Raw genomic sequence first — 18,291 nt, forward strand, 5'->3', positions numbered from 1 at the left:
AGCCTAGGGAGATTACTGACGCCATAAACAAGAGTGTCAAATTGTTAAATCAACAACAGGAGTCACTGTGTACTTTCGTCTCATGTGGGATCTGTCCTTAATGTGTTGTCTAATGTGCAGTGATGCTATAACTAGTACTGACACAGTATTTTTACACTTTGTGTTTCTGTGTGGGTGCAAACTGATGAAATCTTTACTTAGTATATACTGAATCGATCTTCTGTATATAAAAATAATTGAAAATGAAAAAAAACTTGGTTTTAAATTGGAAATTGCATAGAAAATTAATCAATTTCTAAAAAATGTCATGTAGGATCTCTGTCCTTAATGTGCTGTACATTGTGATTTAATGCTATAGCTAGTACTCCAACAGTATTTTTCACTTTGTGTTACTATGTGGCTATGTGGGGGCAAACTGTTGAAATCTTTACTTAATATATACTAAACTGATCTTCTGTATATAAAGAGAATTGAAAATGAATCTTGATGTGAATGGAAGGGGAGAGGGAGCGGGAAAGGGGAGGGTTGCAGGTGGGAGGGAAGTTTGGGGGGGAGGGGGAAGCCATTGTAATCCATAAGCTGTACTTTGGAAATTTATATTCATTAAATAAAAGTTTAAAAAAATATGAGAGCTTGGTGTGCTGAGTTCATTGCTGCCGTTTAGTAAAGCACCTGATTTTTTTTTTTTTAAAAAAAAGCCCCATCAGAAAGAGAATGAACTTATTGTACTAGCTATATTCTTTTGATTGAAATCCTAAATCTCCAAAATAATGGAGGGTAGTTGGTCCTTTATCTAAACTATAGCTAGACTCTTGTCTAGATCTTCTTGAGACCAATGTTGAAGCCATAGGCTTATCATTCTATGACAAGCAGCAAGGCATTAGAACCAAAAGAAATAGGCTTATAGGTGGCAATGAATTAGGTAGCACAAGTCTTCATCCCAATGTGCTCTGGCTAAGGTGTGTGGGAAGCTGTGATTGCATACTTGCTTGGCTATGTTTGATGTTTACTGCCACTGTCTGTTTTTAGATTATAATTGTTTACAATTTGTATGGTTCAAACTGCTTTACATTTTTAAGATATTTTAACTAATAAACTTTAGCTCACAAATCAAAGAAACTCTGATTGTCTTAAATTCCCTGATGATGAATTTGGAAGTTATCAAATGGTATAAAGGAGCCCCACTCAATAGAAGGTGGCAGAGTACATGCAAAGACAATATTGTACCAGAAGGCTGAAGTTCTACTTCTGGTTTTGCTAGATATAATCTTGCACAAATCTGAACATGATCCTGTCTCATTTCTAAATTAAGAGTTATAATTATTTTTCTGCTTGCCCTCAATGGCAATAGAAAATAAATGAAATAATACAGTTTTCAAGATAATGGCCAGATTGTACAACATCATAACTTCACAGGAATATCTGAAAAATGTCTATACAATGGTCCTGGAAAGTTTATTTGACATTTAAAGATTATCTAACACTTTGACACCTGTTTTCTAAGATACAAGAGTTTCCTTCTTCTACTTCATGTCAAAATTAGAGTTCTTTTTTCAGAGCTTAATTTTTTCACCAAATTAAATTCTTTTGGGGGAGTCGATTTGAGCTCTAGTAGGAATAATAATGAGGAAAAATAATAATGAAAATGCCCTTCAGGAAATAATGAATCATATTCCACTTGAGGCTAGGTTTTATTCCTGAGGATATTATATAACTTAAAATATTATTAACCCATCATGATCCAATGTGATTAAAAATTTTTTATCAAGCTGACAACTGTGATTTTCTACTGATAGCCTTGTCTTAATAGACTAGAGGTATTTAGTGATTGTTCTTGATTACTATTTCTTTTTTTTTAGGGACCCTACTCTCTACAGTCCACATTTAAGACTTGCTATTATTCTAGCTACATAACCCCCAGAAAGCTAACAAACCAACCAATTAGCCTAGAGAAAATCTCTAACAAAATAAAAAATAGGGAATCAGTATTGTGGCACAGTGAATTAAGCCACAACTTACAATGCCAACATCCTCTATCAAAATGCCAATTTGAGTTCTGGCTGCTCTGCTTCTGATCTAGCTCCCTGTTAATGTGCTTGGGAGGTTGGAGATTTGATATATCTGCTCTGACTTATTCTGGATTATGAACACTGAGGAAGTATTCTATCTATAATTGAAAATAGAACCTCATGGCCCAACTGGTATTAAGCATGGAATCCAATGCAAAAGAGGAAAAATTTTTTTTCTTTTAGCTTAGTTTCCCCATTCCTATCTAGTTGTTTCTCTTTGAATAATTATGGTCATACGAGATAATTCTTATTCATTCCTCTACTGGTTTTCTTTAGGGTCTGAAGCTCATCTGGAATAAAAAATGTCCTTTTAAGAAATGTCTCCAACTTGTTTAGGGGTTCCCAACATGTGTCTATCAGAAGTTAATATGTGGGGCTGGTACTGTGGAGTGGTGGGCAAAGCTGCCTCCTGCAGTGCCGACATCTCATAGGGATGCTGTTCATGTCCAGGCTGCTCCACTTCCATTCCAGCTCCCTGCTAATGTGCCTGAGAAAAGCAGGGGAAGATGATCCAAGTGCTTGGGCCCCTGCACCCACTTGGTAGACCTGGAAAGAGCTTCTGGCTCCTGGCTTCAATCTGGCCCAGCCCTGGGAGTTGTGGCCATCGGGGGAGTGAACAAGCAAATGGAAGATTCCCCTCTCTTTGTCTCTTTCTTCCTCTCTCTGACTCTTTTAAAATAAATAAATAAATAAATCTTTAAAAAAAAGATGTGAATATTTTTCCTTCTCGATGTGTTAGTACGCATAAACTATATGCCTTTAAGGAATTTGAGGATTTTTGACTAACATAGAGAAGAGGAATCAGTGGTTTCATTCATTTATTTGTGCTCAAATTAAAGGTTTGCTTACTTTCATCACATCCTTCATGAGGAGGGTTTTTACTTCAAAAAATTGGTGATTGAAAGTACATGTTGCATAATACACAATGAATGATCAGTAGCATAATCTTTTTATGTTTGTGGCCTTAAGCATTGTGTGTAGGTTTCACTTAATTAAAGATTAGATTGTGAATGTTTATTCAACACACTAAGCGGTATGCTTCCTGAGACTTTGAGAATGAATTTCTTATGGACACCTGGAGTGTTAGAATCTCAGTAGCTCACAAGATTGTGTTTCCTGTCCAAACACACTAAGGTTACAATTACAAAAACACCCTGAAAAAAAAAATTGCTTATGTGTGCAAGAAAGTGAGAATATTCAGCCTGAAACCAGGCCTGTAGATTGGACAGAAATTAGAGACTGTACTAATCTGAAACTCAATGGAATGACAGATTTAAAAAAAATAGTTAATTCACAGATTGGGAAGGATTACAGAGTTTCTGGAAATGAAGTCACAATTAAGATGGGTTTACAGTTTGATGAATATAAATGATATCTTATATCCCCCAAAGCAATGCCTTTGGAGTACAAACATTAAGCTATATCCTAATTCTCAAGCTTGACTTGCTATTCAGTGTGGCTTAACTTGAAAAGGGTGAATTAAGCCAAAATTGATCTATGGCCTTTGCTAAGATAATGTATCTTGGAAAAACTGGAGCAAAATATATAAATCCCCAAATGATTCTGAAATCTCTGGCTATGGGACTAAACATTGAGCCATATGTGGGTTTCTGTGGCTCCATGAAATTATATTCCTTATTGTGTTACTATTGACACTGAAATTGAGAGTCACTTACTTTCCGTTTGCAAACCAGGTGTTGGAGTTTGATGTGCTCTGACTGAAACAATTCAGTCTGTGAAATACTATATTTCTCATTGATTTGATTTACAGTGATCAGTGAATAGCACCAGACCTAAAAGTGTTGATCTTTTCATGAATACAGTGCTTTTGGTATTGCTTTTGTATTATTGCTGAATATCCATTACTTTGAATAGCTGACGGGTATTACTTTGCCGGTATTATGGAGTAAAATAATTTGGTCTGCAAAATATTAAATTCTTTTTTTATATATATATATTTTAAATTTATTTGACAGAGTTAGACAGTGAGAGAGAGAGAGACAGAGAGAAAGGTCTTCCTTCCGTTGGTTCACCCCCCAAATGGCTGCTATGGCTGCTACGCCGATCCGAAGCCAGGAGCCAGGTGCTTCTTCCTGGTCTCCCACATGGGTGCAGGCGCCCAAGTACTTGGGCCATCTTCCACTGCCCTCCTGGGCCACAGCAGAGAGCTGGACTGGAAGATGAGCAGCCGGGACTAGAACCCGGCGCCCATATGGGATGCCGGCCCCGCAGGCGGAGGATTAACCAAGTGAGCCACGGCGCTGGCCCCCAAACTATTAAATTCTAACTATATAGAATCACTAATAAAAGAAAATTGATAGCCCAAAGTTGCACATTTTCAAAAATGCATCCTAGAGATGATAGTTGCATAATGTGAATGTACTTCATGTTTCTAAACTGTACATTAAAAAATAGTTATAATGGAGGCCGGTGCTGTGGCTCAGTGGCTTAAGGCTGCAGCCTGCAGTAGTAGGCATCCCATATGGGTGCTGGTTCAAGTCCTGGCTGCTCCACTTCTGATCCAGTTCCCTGCTTATGTGCCTCAGAAAGTATTGGAGGATGGCCCAAGTGCCTGGGACCTCCACACACGTGGGAGACCCAGAGGAAATTCCTGATTCCTGGCTTCAGCCTGGGCCATCCCCGGTCCTTGTGGCCATTTGGGGAGTGAACCAGTGTATGGAAGATCTCTCTCTCTCTCTGTCTCTACCTCTCAAATAAATAAATAAATCTTTAGTGTTCCTGAGGCCTCCAGAGGCCGGCCTCAGCCTCTAGGTAGGACTTGGGGCCCGTTTGGAGCGCCGGGCTGGCTCTTGCGTGCCCTGGGGCAGGTGAGAGGCAGACCAAGCCCAGCGCGGCCAGGCCTGCTGTCCTGACCGCGGGCCTCTCTCAAGCTGTGGCCTGCATTCTGCCCTGCATTCGGCTGGGCACCTGAGCTCAGCCCTGCCCCCAGCTCGCCGTCTGGAGCTGCGCAGCACTGTGTGTGTGTGCCTCCCACCCCGATCCTAACTCACTCCCCTAGGCTCTGCTCTAGAGCTCGCGGGCCTCCCAGGCTGCCCACAAAGCTTTGGGGGGCTGTCCCCATGTTAACAAGAAAAAAAAATAAATCTTTAAAAATATTTAAAATGGTAAACTTTATATTATATATTGTGTGTTTTTACCACAATAAAAACATTTCTTTCCACTTTAATGTACACAAAAAAAATGGGTCTTGGAAATAATGTTTGAATTTCTGATGCTTACTTAAGAAAGCAAAAAGAAATATAACTCCTTGGCACATTCAGGTTGGTATAATGATGGCTGAAAAATATATTGTATGAACATGTAGTAACACATTTTATAAGAGCAATAATAAGAGAAATTATAAAATAAAGAACACGGGGCACAGAAGTTTCAGGACAGTAAAAGAACTGAAATAAAGAAGAAAAGTGATGATAAAACTAATGAGAGTTGGAGGGCAGTTAATGCAGAATCCAAGAGTGATTCCATAGTCATGTGCCAAGTAGATCTCCATGACAGTGAGACCGTTATTACAGTGGTTTCCCAGTGGAGAAGTAGCTTAACATGACAAAACAGATTATACGTGTGGAAGGGGTCAAGTCACAAAATAGAAGGTGATCTATCAATACAAAATTGGTGACACATTACAGTGAAGTTTTTGAAGATAAATGCTGTGTCACTTTTCAGGGGGAATAAAGGGAACCTCAAATTTTGAAAGGTATCTCCTATCCACTGGGTCCAGGGATGCCAACATCAGTCATATTTGACCATTTCTATTTTTATGAACTATTCTGTTCCCATTAACCATTCTGTCATTCAGAAGCAAAATGCCTGTGATGTTTTTCCTCGTACTATTGTAACCATTTATGCAAAGTGAAAACATCATTAATAGGAATTCACAGTGCATTTATCGGAGTGTAGACAAATCAATTAGACCATATAGCAGACAACTTAACACAATAACTGATACTATACATTAATAGGAGGGCCATGGGAGGGAGGCAGGGATACTATATCGATTACCTGCAATTTAATACACAGATTATGACCAAATACTATGGATTACCCATGTGGAACAATGAAAATGAATAATCATAGCAGCTAATATTTGTCGAATGCCTACTGTGTGCTCAGTATTCTGGAATGCATAAGCTTTTTAAAAAAATTATTTTGAAAGGCAGAGTTACAGAGAGGCAGAGGCAGAGAGGTAGAGGCAGAGAGAGAGAGAGAGAGGGAGAGAGGTCTTCCATCTGCTGGTTCACTTCCCAATTGGCTGCAATGGCTGGAGCTACACCGATCTGAAGCTAGGAGCCCGGAGCTTCTTCCGGATCTCCCATGCTGGTGCAGGGGCCCAAGGACTTGGGCCATCTTGTACTGCTTTCCCAGGCTATAGCAGAGAGCTGGATCGGAAGTGAAGCAGCTGGGATTCGAACCGGTGACCATATGGGATGCCGGCACTGCAGGCTTTACCCACTACACCACAGCGCCGGCCCCAGCATAAGCTTTTTAAATTTCATTTAATCTTTACATTTTTTCTAGGGAAGTAATACTCCTGTTATTATCCCCATTTCTCTCTCTCTCTCTCCCTCTCATCCCCTTGAAAGTGGCCTCTGGTACTGTTTTGCCTCACTTTAATGACATGATTTTCTTTTTTTATGTCAGAGGAAGGAACAAAGTGAACACACATGTGATTTGCCTTAGTGCCAGGATCCATGAAAGGGTAGTTTCCCTTCAACTAGCAAGCACCTATTGGTTCTACCTGCTTGGATCTGACTCCAAGCACCATGGAAGAGAGAAGGAAATACACATTAAAGTACTTCATGTGACATGCATTCAACACTAGCTTTTCTCATTTATTTGCACATTAACCCTGTAAAATGGAGAAACTATAGCCATCTTCATTTTATAAATGAGCAAACCAGCACCTTGACAATCTGAATGACTTTGGGTCATAGAGCTAATGATGAGTTGGGATTCTATCCTCAGCTGCTCTGGTTCCACAGCCCCTGCTCTTTCTATAGCACCATGCATCTCATTAAAGAGCTAAGTTAAGCTTTCTTGGAGGCTTCCCAAAATTGTTTGGGGATAGATGGCATAGAGCAGCACTTGCTAGATGGTCAATCTGGCCAAGCTAGAAAGCAAAGTCTCTCCTGTGACCTGCTTGAACTGCCCACACTCAAAGAGGTGGCACCTAACAGTTTGAAGATCACACCACAGCAGTTGTTGCTTTTAGCCTTCTATAGAACTACAAACCCTGACTATGACTCCATCTTCCCAAGGTTTATCTTGCTTGTGGGGCTTCTAACAAGTACCAGCATCTGGACCATGAGTCTTCCATGATTCCTGCCCCCATCCCCATGTCCAAAGTACACAGGGTAGGATCCATTGTCATGTGTTCTCACAGAACACTCTTCTTTAGAATACTTAGTTTGTAATTACATACACTTTAAAGTGATTGTTTACTAATATCCACCACTAGCATGTAAGTTGCATGAAGACAGGGTCAGTGTCTGTCTTCTGTATTAAAAGCACTGAGAACAGTGCTGAAAAAGCATTTGTTGTGGGACTGGTGTTGTGGTGCAGCAGGTTAAGCTGCCACCTGCAACACCAGCATCCCATATGGGCACTAATTCGAGTCCTAGATATTCCACTCTGATCCAGCTCCCCACTAATGCACCTGAGAAAGCAGTGAAAGATGGCCCAAGTCCCTGGGCCCCTGCACCCAAATAAGTGACCTGAAAGAAGCCCCTAACTCTTGGTTTTAGTCTAGCCCAGGCCCAGCCATTGTAGGCATTTGGGGAGTGAATCAGTGGATAGAAGATTCTCTCTCTCTCTCTCTCTCTCTCTCATTCTCTCTCTCTCTCTCTCTCTCTCTCTCTCTCTCATTCTCTTTCTCTGTAACTCTGCCTCTCAAATAAATAATTATTTTTAAAAAATTTTATTGAATGAATGTTTTCTCATAAAAAATCACATGCCGATGTACCATAATGAAGATGTACAGAGGCAGTCTATGTCTTGAATGAATGGGTCGAATTATTCTAAGGCCTTTTCAGCCATTGGTTAGAGGTCTAATTGGTACAAAGTTGCTGCTTCTTGATCTGCTGCTCTGAATTCTGCAGGCCTGAAGCTCCTCGGAGAGCAAAGGTGAGCTCAGCTTACCTCTTTCTGGTGGTATTTGATGGCCACCTTCAGCTTAGCCAGATCATGGTACTTCTGAGGATCAAGCTCTTCACTGTGGTCATCTCTGTGGTTGAGGATGATCTCCAGTTCCCGGGAGCTCCGGGCTTGGTCCAGCAGGTCTTTGGCAAACAGCTTGCACTGCTGGGAGAGCTCCTCATACTCAGCCTTGAACTCATTCTCCACTTTACTGAGCTCCTTGAGCTCCCAGCCCAGGCGGAAGGCAGTTAGGATGGGATCCTCGCTTGATAAGGCAATGAGTGAGGGGCTTGCGAGAGCCTTGTAGATATTCAGTCGGGAGCGAGAATGGCGCAGACTGTCTACTTCAGAACTGGATACACACTCCACACAGTTGCAGCGTATCTGGTGGGGCCGTGGGATTGTGACTCGTTTCTGGACAAGCAATTTGATGATTTCATAGTTGTTGGTGTGGGCAGCCAGCATAATAGGAGTGATGTCTGGTGTGAACTCAGAGAACTGGGTATCCATCATCAGAGTGGGCACCTAAATACAAGAAATGAGAAGCATAGAAGGGCAGGATTAAAGGTTGGAGACAGAAGGAGCATAGAACACATCAAATATTCGCAATTCAGGAATTCTTTTTGTCACTCCTCCTCACCATTAAGGCTCAGGTGTGCGACATTCTCACTATGTGCCAGGCACTGTTCTAAGCACTTTGTATATATTTACTCATTTAATCTCTACCACAAACTTGTGAGGTAAATACTCTTCCCATATAAAGAAGCAGAGACACAGAGAGGTTAAAGAGTATGCCTACAGTGACACAGTTTTTAATAGCAGAACCACGATTCAACCTCAAGCACTGTCGTTCTAGAGCCTAGCTGTTAAATTCTGAAAGTATAACATGCTAATTCTGTCTGGGTCACAATAGGGGATGAGAAGAAATAAAAGACATTGTTCTTGACCTTCTGGAACTTAGTTGGGTAGATCAGCCATATGTGCAATTGGTAACAGTATAAAGTAATATGTGTTCAGTTTCAAATGAGCCACAGAGATCATAGGAATATTTGTTTGAAAGGCAAATGACAACCTGTAATCTCAAAGATCGTATTACTAAATCAAGCTTTGGAGGCTGAAGGAAGGACTCCCTCAATTCCTTACAATGTTTCTGAATGTCTATCAGGCTCCAGGGAACCAAAGACCAAGGCCAGACAGGGTTCATTCAACTTCATGGAGGTCTTAGGAAGGTAAAGACAATTCTTTATTGTCAGGAAGAAGAGCTCTGTAAATGAGGATTTCTAGGCTTGCAGCACAGTTAATAGTTGGAAAAGGACCTTTGCTAAAACTGCTAAGCACATCAACAACCTGGTCAGGCACTAACACCAGAATTCCTGCATCACCACGACTTAATGTTTGGTGTAAATAGCAGTTATAGGTAAAAGGTGTGGAGTTCTTGGGGTACTCAGGAGAAGTTCTGGGGGACTGCGTGTAAACGACCTGATCAATGAATAAAAAAAAATTTAAACTTTAAAATACATCTTTGGGACTCAGTTCTCAAAGTTGAGTAGGGAAACTGAGGCAGTTCAGCAGACTCACAGAAAAGGATGTTTTCTCCCAAAGAACTAAGTTTAGTGGTAAGCTAATGATGTACATAACTACAACACAGTCTTGATGAATAAAGAGTGGAAACATGAATATGGTATGGAAAAGAGCATGAAAGAAGTAGTTTTTTTGGGTGTGTGTGTGTGTTGAAGTTCACTGAAAGGTCCATCTGCCAAAAACATGCAGATTTGCCCCCAAACCTGTCATAGTGCAGTGCAATAGTGACAAGGAGTTATTCCTTTGGGATATGTTCTATTTCCCAAAAACCTACATACAATTGGGCATTACTTGGGAAAGACTGACTTTTTAACACCTACTATTCTGTTAGCATGGATCCATTTGTTCTATTACGCTAGACATGCAATTGTGGTAGGATGTAGAGCTAGAGAATGTGGAGGACTGGCATAGTCAAAGGAGTCTTTATGGAGAGGTAGAGCTGAGTAATTAAAGTGCAGATAGTGTTTCAGAAGACTGGGAAATATTGATCCTGGTCCACTTACAGAAGAAGGAAAAAAATGGTTTCAAAACATGAATAATTAAGAATCTCACCAAAGAAACAACTATCGTTTTAATCAATAATTTATTTTACTCTCAAAACCTCTTTTTTTTTTAAAAAAAAGCCCCAACAACCCACAGTTATTGGCAAACTGACAAAAGGATGAGTTACTGTTTTTCATCATCTGCCTCCCTCCCACCTTGCAGGAGGGATTCCCAAACAGGAAAGTGGCCAGAAAATAGAGTGAGAGAAAGGGGGAGGAGGAAGACTTTGTAAGAAACCTGTTTCCTTCACTTAGTGGGTGCTTCAGCTGCTGAAGAGCTGAAAGCTGGGTGCACATTGATCATCAATTGCTAGGCTGGAGCAGCGAGCAAACATTGTTAAACATTTAGAGGAAGCAGCTCCAAATAAGACAGCAGGAAGTGAGCAACTTGGCTCATAAAGTAAATTGGACATAGGAAAGAATAATCTCAGAAATTAACATAAGCCTGCCGGCTAGGGAAGAAGTGGGTCTGAGTGGGCCTGGAAATGAACATGAACACAACCGTCGTGAAGCCTTGAGTTGGGAGAGATGGTAAGTGAGCAATTTGTGACAGTCTGCCTGGAGAAGATAAAAACTCAGATATGTGAAATCTGGGCAGAAGCATTCCTCAATCTCTGTCACCATCTAAAGGTGTTGGGGTAGGAGGAGACAGAGGGGATAACCTGCAGCACATTTCCTGGATTATATTGGTGGTACTGTGTACTTCCTACTAGGCTGTTCTTCCGGTTCTCTCCCCACCCCCTTCTCTTGCTCTTTCTACTTTTCTTTTTTTTTCCAACAAGGAACTTTCTCATTTGCCATTTGGCTTTTTTGGTATGTGACACCAGAAAGGAAATCTTTTAAAAAGAAAACTGGGCTGCATTGACCAACCACATCCTCCCATTTAGACTGCCTTTTGTCTTCCAGTCATTGTCCCTCAAAGGTTGCCGCAGTTCACATCATCCATTGCTCTGTATGTATTCTTGTGGGATACACTGGTTTCAACACATTCCTCAGCCAGTCAAAGGCCGTTGCCTCTGATTTCTATAGTAGCTCCCCCTCCTAACTTTGAGTCTATCCTTTGCTGCCCACCCAAACATGATAAAATTGTATTTGAGCTAATAAAATAAGAGGATAATTTTTTAAACTTTTATTTAATAAATATAAATTTCCAAAGTACAGATTTTGGATTACAGTGGCTTTCTCTCCCCCATAACTTTCCTCCCACCCACAACCGTCCCACCTTCCACTCCCTCTCCCAGCAATAACAGGATAATTTTAAGGCCACATACATGAGTCCCCTCAAGAAGTTCATGGAAAAATGAAATTAAAAGATAAGCTTGTTTTAATGTAAAACGTTTTGAAATCTATGCATTTTTACCATAATATGCACTTTCTAAAGATCACTCATATTGTGAGTACTAGGTTATATCTGAGATAATCACTGTTTTGTTCCCTAATTATCTCACATATGTAGTTCTTGCTTCCTCCATAAGGTTGTGAGCTCTTTGAAGGAACAGCTGTCTAGTCTGCTTGGCTCCATGTGGCATGGAACATGGTGCTGGACACAGAGCAGGCACCCAGAAATAAGACAGTATATTTCTTCTCAAATTGAGAAATTGACTCTCTTGTTCACAAATCAGACTCCCAGAGTTTGGGCCAATATAAGCTAGTTTCCTTGGGCCTTGCCTTTTCATGTCCAGTGGAGAAAGTAGACAGCTCACAGCTCTAAGGTGGGCTAGCAGGCTACCTGTATAGGGAAATCTTTGAGGTATTAAACACTTGGGAACGTTCCTGCCTGTAATTTTCTCAATTTTGTTGCTTCAAAATGGAGTTTATCCTCCAGATCTTCTTTTTCTCCCTTCATCATTCTGCTGTGTTTCCCTTTCTGGGCTGTGCATGGATCATGTGCTACTAACAGGACAGTCATGATAAAGAACAAGTCCTATAGTGAGGGTCAGAGGTTCTTGATAATGATCTACATTTTATGATATGGTCTGTACCAGGGGGCAAAAAAGTACCCTAAATGAGGGAAATGTACATATCATTTGAGTGGATGGATGGTAGGAACAGGTGAACTGTAGAGCCCCTTTCAAAGGCAATGGCAGCTTCTTAAATCCTGCAAATTTGTAGGCACAAATGAGGGCCAGGCCCTGTAAATTTTTCAAGAGAAGTCATACATATGTATTGGGGATATAATTTCTTAGTTTTAAGTGTTGACTCAAAAATTTTTAAAGACAGTTTGCAGGCAAACAAAATATACATGGGGCAAACTTGGCTTGAGTTTGTGACTTTTGTACTCAGACATAAGTTGTGAGACTAAGGAGGGATGGGAGATGAAGCTAGACATTCAAGCAGGCTCTGAATGATAAATGGTCTCATATACTATGTTAAGGAATTTCGATATTATCTGTTGACCAGGAGGAGCCGTTGAAGAATTTCATCAGGAGAATGCAATAGTTGAATTAAATATTTTTAAGATTTATTTATCTATTTGAAAGTCAGAGTTACAGAAAGAGGGACACACACACGCATACACACACACACAGAGAGAGAGAGAGAGAGAGAGAATCTTCTATCCACTGGTTTACTCCCCAAGTGGCCAGAAAGGCCAGGGCTGAGCCAGGCCAAAGCTAGGAGCCAGAAGCTTCATCCGGGTCTCCCATGTGGTTGACGGGGCCCAAGTACTTGGGCCATTCTCTGTTGCTTTCTCCAGGCCATTAGCAGAGAGCTGAATCTGAAGTGGAGCAGCCAGGACATGAACTGGCACCTATATGGGATGCTGGCATCACAGGCAGCAGCTTTACCTGCTATGCCACAATGCTAGCCCCAAATTAAATGTTTTACAATGATTAATTTGACTGAAGTGTTGGAAATGGCCACGGTAAATATGCTGGTAAGCGCTTAACAATCAGCTCACCATGCGGTAAGAAAGATCTTGATTTGTTTGCTGATTTCTGTGGTATAAATACTGCCACGTCGACCAATTTCAAGCCATTAATTTGATATCATAGGACACAGCTTTGGGAAGAAAAGGAGACAACTGGCTTTAGTGAGCTGCTGTAAGCCAGTTCCAGCACACCATTGGATGAGTTTCAGAATGCGGTAAGCCTGGTTAGCAGATATCATTAGTGCAAGTGAAATGATGGCGATGACCTTACACAGTGATTCTATGGATAGTAAAGAACAGATTTAAGAAATTCATTGCACATGTCAAGTGAGAGAAGAAATCAAAGATGTCGGGTTTTTAGATTGCATGCCTGGTTGAATGGTGGTGTTAGCAACTCAATGAATATAGGTGGAAGTGTGGGTTTAGAGTTTTAAAAAAATTGCTTTGGGACATGTTGAGTTTGAAGTCCCTATTGGAATAGCAGCAGAAAACTATAACTTCAGTATGAACTTTTAAAAAAAATATTTATTTATTTGAAAGAGCGACATAGAGAAGGGAGAGACAGATGACTATCATTGGCTGGTTCACTCCCAAAATGCCCACAACAACCAGGACTGGGTCAGACTAAAGTCAGGACTCAGAAACTCTCTCTATGGTTTTCCACATGGGTGTCAGGGGTCCAAGCACTTGGGCCATAATCTTCTGCCTTGCCAGGTGCATTAGTAGGGAGCTGGACTGAAAGAACCAGCACTCTGATATGGGATACCAGTGTTGTAAGATGTAGCTTAACTTGCTGTACCACAATGCTGGCCCCTCCAGCGTGAATTTTGAATCGGAGGTCAAGGGCCAAAAATATAGATCTGAGAGTCTTTAGCCAATAATAGTACAGCAGTTCTCCCCCCTTATCTGTGATTTTACTTTCCAAGGTTTTAGTTATCCCTGGTCATCTGTGGTCTGAAAATATTAAATGAAAAGTTCCAGAAATAAGCAATTCTGAGTTTTAAATGACTTTTTTACAGTATATTGTTAGACTTATTTTATTAGGTATTATTATTATCTTACCATTCATAAGTTATAAACATTATCATAGGAATGAACGCATAGGGGACAACATACCATCTAGAGTTGAGTGTTATCCATGGTGTCAGGTATTACTGGGAGTCTTGGAAGCTATCCTTCACAGGTAAGAGTGGGACTACTGTAGTTGAAACCAAGAGATTGGGTGGAATATGCCTCTGCTAGCTCCAGCTCTCCCACATCTGGGCCTACTGAGCTACCTCAAATACTGTGTCCCGCCCCAAGTTTCCAGAGCAACCGAGGCTTGAAGCAGGAAGAACTGAAGTGGTGGGTCTCAGCCTCCTCCATTCTAAATTCCAATTGCTGGGGCTTTGCATAGGGGCACTCTTCTTGTTCTTTTAGTTTCTGAATTGCAGCTTTGTCCCCATGTGTGCCCCAGTTTGTGAAACAAAAATTCTTGTTGAATCCCTAGTCTGAGTTACTGGCCTAATAGTCCAGGCCTTTCTTATGAAACATGGCTATGAAGGGAAGGAGAGGAAGCTGCAGCTGGAGTATGTTGATTAAATAAGAAGGAGCCACCAGAGAGGAGGGGAGAGGCTACAGATAAGGGAAAGAAAGGGCTTAGGGTGGATGGAAGTGCCTGAGGAGAAGGGGGATGGGTAAGGGTCAGAGCAAAGTTGGTTATGGCAGAGGATTGACCTTACCTTATCTATAAGAAGGACAACTTATCCTCAGAAACTGGAGGAGAAAGGTAAGCTGAGTGGAGCTGTATGTAAGTTTGCTGTTGCATACAGCAGGGCGTTAAGTAATTTCCATCTAAAACTCCTGTTTTCTTATTGAAATCGGAGGTGAGATCAAATGCTATGGGTGAGGGAGGTAGATGTTGATGGATGTTTGATGAGAGTTGAATAGAGAGAAGACTTGCTAAAGAGAAATATAGAGGAAATTGACCAAGTAAAAGAGTAGCCTGCTAGGGCTGAAGTCTCAGGTCATTAGAGACTGTAAATCTGTAATGGCAGTGATAGGTGGAAGTGTGCAGCATTTCCCCCCCTCTAACAGTTTTGACAGTCCTGACACAGGGATTAAGGACTCGGGTTGCTGGATGGACCCAGGGTTGAGGTTTTACTAAGAGTGAGAGGAAGCTCAGGGTAAAAGAGTTCAAAGTGACCAAGCATGAGTCCGAAATGGGGTAGGTAAGGGTTAAAATCCTGGAGAGAAATGGACACAAGGTCTCTCTTCAGTCAATGGGCAGACACAGAGGAGGCGAAATGAGAGCATGGTGGACCTGGTGCCCACAGGTGGAGCAGTACTGAATGATGACCAGCTCTGGGTTGGCCATGAGACAGCTGAAGTGGAGTGGATGTGAAGGTGGACAGACCAAGAGCTCACAGGCCAGGATGCTGGTTGTGTTGTCAGTGTGGAAGCTGAAGTCATTCAGGACAATGGCATGTCTTGGGCTGGAGAGGACAACTGTGATCTAAGGGCCAAGATATTCAGTGCATTTTGGATAGTGACTGAGTTCAGTACATGGCCAGGAGACGGAGAGAAAAGAAATTATGGCCACAGATTCTGAGGTGGTCTCCCACTGTCAATTTAGGTATATCTCTTTTGGCTTTGTTATTTACTAGCATTTTTGTACCTTGATTCCCTTTCCTATAGAATGGGGAAAATAACAGCAGTTGGGCAAACTTATGAGGATTCAGTGAGATTGTGTATTATCTACACAGGACTTCGTGTATCATTCTAATGACTACTGTGTTATAAGAATCTCCCAATCAAAAGCATTAGCACAACAGTGATTTTCTGTTCACCATATCTTGGAAAAAACTGTGATGTATAAGAAGCATTAACAAGAACCTCTTTTTCTAGTTCTCTTTTGTGTACTTGTTAATATTCCCCCTATCTTGATACAAGTTAACCCAGGGCTCATTCACTCTTATGTATGTGAACTCAGTACTGTCATGCAAGCCCCCTGTGTGAGCTTACCCAGTATTGCCTTGTATGATCTGTTCTTATATTTTAGACTATTTCTGTACAGATTCAGTTCACTAAATTTTGTCAGTTTCTCATTCGGGTCTCTGGATTTTTGAATACTTCTAGGTGACTGGCCAGCCACACTCTGAAAAAAATTAATCTGTATGAAGTTGTTAATTATTGATAACCATATCTGGAGCTGCCACTGGGAGGTTTTTTTGTTTGTTTGTTTGTTTTTTGCATTTGAACTGGTTGTTCTTGGCCAGAAGGTAAGAATTCCAACAAGAAGTATGTTGGTGGGAACTGAAATTTTCTGAAGGTCTTTCTTGGCTTCATAGTTCATTGCACAGCTTGTTTCCTAGTCTGCTTTCAGATAATGGAGATTCTACTACTAGTGGTAGCTCTGGACATGAACTTTATCCTAGTAGCTGTCAAGAAAAACTGTGAAAGATTTCAGATTGTGCAAAAGATAAGACTGAGATCCTGTCTAGTACATTCTCAGGACTATCCCTGCCTTTGATTGTCTTTGAATTACTTTATAACTCTGTAAATTATAATGCAAATATTCTTATTAATAAGTTGCATTATATCAGATTGATTAGAGACTACTTTCCATCCATTTATAAATTTATTCTGGTAGTCCTGATGGCTTATATCAGGGGAGGACAATTTTTTTTTTTGTAAAAGGGCAGAAGTATTTTAGGCTTTGTGAACCATATAACTGGCATAGTAGTGTGAAAACAGCCATAGGTAATTAAGTAAACAAATGGATGTGGTTATGCTCCAAAAAAATTTTATTTACAAAGACAGGTGATAGGCTTGATTTGCTATGGAAGTCATAGTTGCAGACCTGTGGCCCACTGGCTCCCTAATTAATAGGTTAAATCTTTGACAGCATTCACTTTAAATTTGCATGAGGATTCTAATTTGACCTTTTTATTTATTTTTGTATTTAAAAGCAAGATTTATTTAGTTAGAGACCTCCAGCCAGAGTGGCTTGGAGGAGGCTCCAAGAGGTGATTTAACCTTTTTTTTTTTACAGGCAGAGTTAGTGAGAGAGAGAGAGACAGAGAGAAAGGTCTTCCTTCCGTCGGTTCACTCCCCAAATGACCGCTACAACGGGCGTGCTGCACCGATCCGAAGCCAGGAGCCAGGTGCTTCTTCCTGGTCTCCCATGCAGCTGCAGGGCCCAAGCAATTGGGCCATCCTCCACTGCCTTCCGGGGCCACAGCAGAGAGCTGGACTGGAAGAGGAGCAACCGGGACAGATTATGGCGCCCCAACCAGGTCTAGAACCCGGGGTGCCGGTGCTGCAGGTGGAGGATTAGCCAAGTGAGCCGCGGCGGCGGCCAGATTTAACCTTTTTTAAAAAATTTATCCTTTAACAGCTATTTTGTGTTCACATTGGGATCAGGTGAAAAATTCAATCTTATTCTTTCTTACCAAGTTTTCCCTTCTCTTTGAACTCCAAAATAACACTGACTGATCTTGGACTTCCTGTTAAAATCATGTTTTTTAGAAGGAAAAGAGGAGGAGGGGTGAGGCAGAGAGAGAGAGAGAAGAAAATTAACAGGCTAAAAAATTAGATTTGATTGGTTCATATCTATAATTGTATGTCTAAAAAAATCTGGTGCATCAACCAGAGTTATAAAATTTGCAATTCTGTAGACTAAGAACATGGCCATAAAAGAAATTACTTTGCCTACCTCCCTCTCCACTCCCAGGTGCTTTGCATTTTGGCTCTAAAGAGTTTGTTTCCTTTCTTTTTTTTTTTGACAGGCAGAGTTAGTGAGAGAGAGAGAGACAGAGAGAGACAGAGAGAAAGGTCTTCCTTTACCGTTGGTTCACCCCGCAAAGGCCGCTGTGGCTGGCGTGCTGTGGCCGGCGTGCTGCGGCCAGTGCACCGCGCTGATCCGAAGCCAGGAGCCAGGTACTTCCTCTTGGTCTCCCATGGGATGCAGGGCCCAAGCACTTAGGCCGTCCTCCACTGCACTCCCGGGCCACAGCAGAGAGATGGACTGGAAGAGGGGCAACCGGGACAGAATCCGGCGCCCTGACCGGGATTAGAACCCGGTGTGCCGGCACCG

The 18,291-nt window shown here is 41.4% G+C and overlaps 1 protein-coding gene across 1 annotated transcript in view; it reads right to left on the reverse strand.

The window, feature by feature from the left end:
• TRPC5 (transient receptor potential cation channel subfamily C member 5) overlaps positions 1-18,291 on the reverse strand; it is a 166,125-nt gene that overhangs the window by 110,266 nt on the left and 37,568 nt on the right. The window contains exon 2 of the mRNA XM_062183541.1: positions 8,226-8,747. Within this exon, the coding sequence (XP_062039525.1) occupies positions 8,226-8,747 (522 nt within the window). The remainder of the gene's footprint in view (positions 1-8,225; positions 8,748-18,291) is intronic.

The sequence above is a fragment of the Lepus europaeus genome, chromosome X (genome assembly GCF_033115175.1).
Source record: "Lepus europaeus isolate LE1 chromosome X, mLepTim1.pri, whole genome shotgun sequence".
Lineage (NCBI taxonomy): Eukaryota > Metazoa > Chordata > Mammalia > Lagomorpha > Leporidae > Lepus > Lepus europaeus.